Genomic DNA, 2,716 nt, shown 5'->3' on the forward strand with positions numbered 1-2,716 from the left:
TATACAGTCTCCCACTGCCGCAGCGGCGGGGACTATATAGAGCCGTGGTTCAAGAATGATGGGCATCGCTTACCGCGGAAGCCGAGTTATGCGTAAAACGCTTAAAATGGCGGCAATTGAGGGCATATCGCCGCTTCTCCCAGAGGCCTTTGGCCAAAAAGGGCGTAACGCCGGGAGGAGTGGTCGTAGATTTGGGATGAGTCGCGTGAGGTCCACCGTCTCCGTGCTGCGCGTAGCCCGTATGGTTGGTCACCAATGTTCCGTGAAAGACGAACACATTGGATATAATTCAAACTTCTTGTTGGTGTGCCCTTAACCAATATGGCGCCAAGCTTGTTTGTTTGCTTGCTCTCTGTGAATGGCTCAAACCCACTATGGGGGATTGGGTCAAGAATTCGTGGTCGCGCTGTCGTCTTCATCTCGGGGTCGCTTAGCGGAGCTTCGAGTGCAGTATTGTTGCTGCTCTCTAAAGAAAAGAAAAATCCACAGGAGAAGCTGTGTTGAGGCAACAACTACAACAAAAAACTTCGTCGCTGTGGTTCGTTGATTAATGAACTCGGAGATTCGCACATATTGAAACACCAATTTTTGAAACCTGACCGACATGCTGGAATGTGCCCAATGCCTTTCAATTTATTTATTTATTTATTTATTTATTTATTTATTTATTTATTTATTTATTTATTTATTTATTTATTTATTTATTTATTTATTTATTTATTTATTTATTTATTTATTTATTTATTTATTTATTTATTTATTTATTTATTTATTTATTTATTTATTTATTTATTTATTTACGTGTGCTTGTTATAGACGGCGTGAGGGTCTTGAGTGCAAGGATAATGTAGAGAATATTTCGTCTGGCGTAGGCCCTGCATGGCTCAACAGTGACGTAGCATACATTCACGCGAAAACATGACACATTTTTTGCATAAGACAGCGTGATTTGTGAAGAGGACCTTTTAGATATGAACAGAGGCATAAGAAGTGAAATGTTTACTGTCTCCATTACTCTTCAGCACGCAGGTTTTTCTTGACAGGGGGGGACGCCGATAGAAATGCCTGCATATATCTCTGCACTTTATGTTTTAGGTTAAACTTTTTTTTTTGCCTAATCCTTTGGGATTCGGTATGTTTGCTGAAGCAGCTTGGTCGGACGATATCTTGCTAAATACAATTGCGGATATATTTTTTTTTTCGTTGTAGAGAGAGTCACAAATCAAACACCGCCAAACTATGAGTTAAGATTCTCAATTCTATAATCACAATGGTAGTGGCGAGTGCCGTTGTCGGTCGTGGAATCTGATCTGACGATATACAAGTTTGTCAATTCTTGATACACGTCTCACTGTATAGGTTTCAGAATAAACACTGGCGCTCGTTCTAGAACTTACAACACTGTTCGCATAGCGAGCTATCTGATTTCAGTAGACACTTTAACTTTTGTATTTATGATTTTCTTACTGCGGTCCTTCCCAGCACCCGACTCGTGGTCTCAACCATCCACAAAAGTGGGTAAGTGTCACGCTTGAGGACCCTCATCATCATCATAATTACCGATACGGTTCGCAAGTCATATCACACCCTGTAATTGGCAACGGCTGTCGCCGCAAAATTCGACGTGATAATGACGCTCATGCAAACAGAGGACACCACCGGGGGGACAGCGCAAGGCAAGCCCAACGAGCCACCTCCGAACTTCTGGGACCCCATCTCGTACCTGACCGAAGTACCAACCACCAAGTGCCTGCGCAGGGTCGAGCACGACATCAAGGAGATAGAGGACTACCGCGTTCCCGGAATGTTCATCTCCGCCGAGGAAAACGACATCACCAAGATCCACGCGCTTATCTTGGGACCTCCGGGGACGCCGTACGAAGGCGGCTTCTTCCACTTCCTGTTGAAGTGTCCGCCAGATTACCCCAACACTCCGCCGCGGGTGCGCCTGATGACCACCGATGCCGGGCGCGTGCGGTTCGGACCGAGCTTCTACGAGAACGGCAAGGTCTGCCTAGGACTGCTGGGTACCTCGTCTGGAACCGCGTGGGGTGAGGGTCAGTGCCTCGGAAGCGTGCTGTTCGCCATCAAGTCGCTGCTGACCACCGAGAACCCGGTCGCCCAAGGGTCAGCCTTCGGAGTCCTCCCGGCGTTGGGGACGTGGCTGAGCGGCAAGATCCTCTACAACGCCGTGCTGCAGCACGAGACCATCAGGGTCGCCGTGTGCGACGCGGTCGAACGCTGCCTGCGCGAAACGTCGCCGAGCCCGCCGGTCTTCAGGGACGAGATCTTGAAGCACTTCCCGCAGTTCTACAACGAGTACGAAAAGGCGGTCAAGAAACACCTCCACCTGACCGGTTCCTACATGAACGACTCCAACGAGGGAGGCGTGCCCACGTACCAGTTCGAGACGCTCTTGCAACGCCTGGTAGGGCTGCGCGAGAAGGTCAAAGCAGTGAACGAAGCGGACGCCGAGAAAGCAAATGAGTGATTCGACGCATCGCGTCGCCGTGGTGAGACAGAAGACGTGTAAGAAGGTCAGACGCAAGCACCGCTTGAGTGTGCCCGCCTGTATGTACCGGGCGATGAGCCACGAGTGACGCTTGTTTAGGCGGTGGCTTCCTCGAACAATTCGAAATAAAAATTCAGTGTATCGTTGATGGAGGGCACGCCATCAAGGAAACCACCTTCCACCAACCAAATCCGTGTATAGTAC

The 2,716-nt window shown here is 48.5% G+C and overlaps 1 protein-coding gene across 1 annotated transcript; it reads left to right on the forward strand.

Annotated features, from left to right (window-relative positions):
- The first annotated feature begins 1,630 nt into the window (after positions 1–1,630).
- LOC119444897 (ubiquitin-conjugating enzyme E2 Z) lies at positions 1,631–2,491 on the forward strand. Its single transcript, XM_037709237.1, has one exon. The coding sequence runs from the start codon at positions 1,631–1,633 to the stop codon at positions 2,489–2,491; it is 861 nt and encodes a 286-aa protein (XP_037565165.1).
- Positions 2,492–2,716: the final 225 nt, after the last annotated feature.

The sequence above is a fragment of the Dermacentor silvarum genome, chromosome 3 (assembly GCF_013339745.2).
Source record: "Dermacentor silvarum isolate Dsil-2018 chromosome 3, BIME_Dsil_1.4, whole genome shotgun sequence".
In the NCBI taxonomy this organism is placed as follows: Eukaryota; Metazoa; Arthropoda; class Arachnida; order Ixodida; family Ixodidae; genus Dermacentor; species Dermacentor silvarum.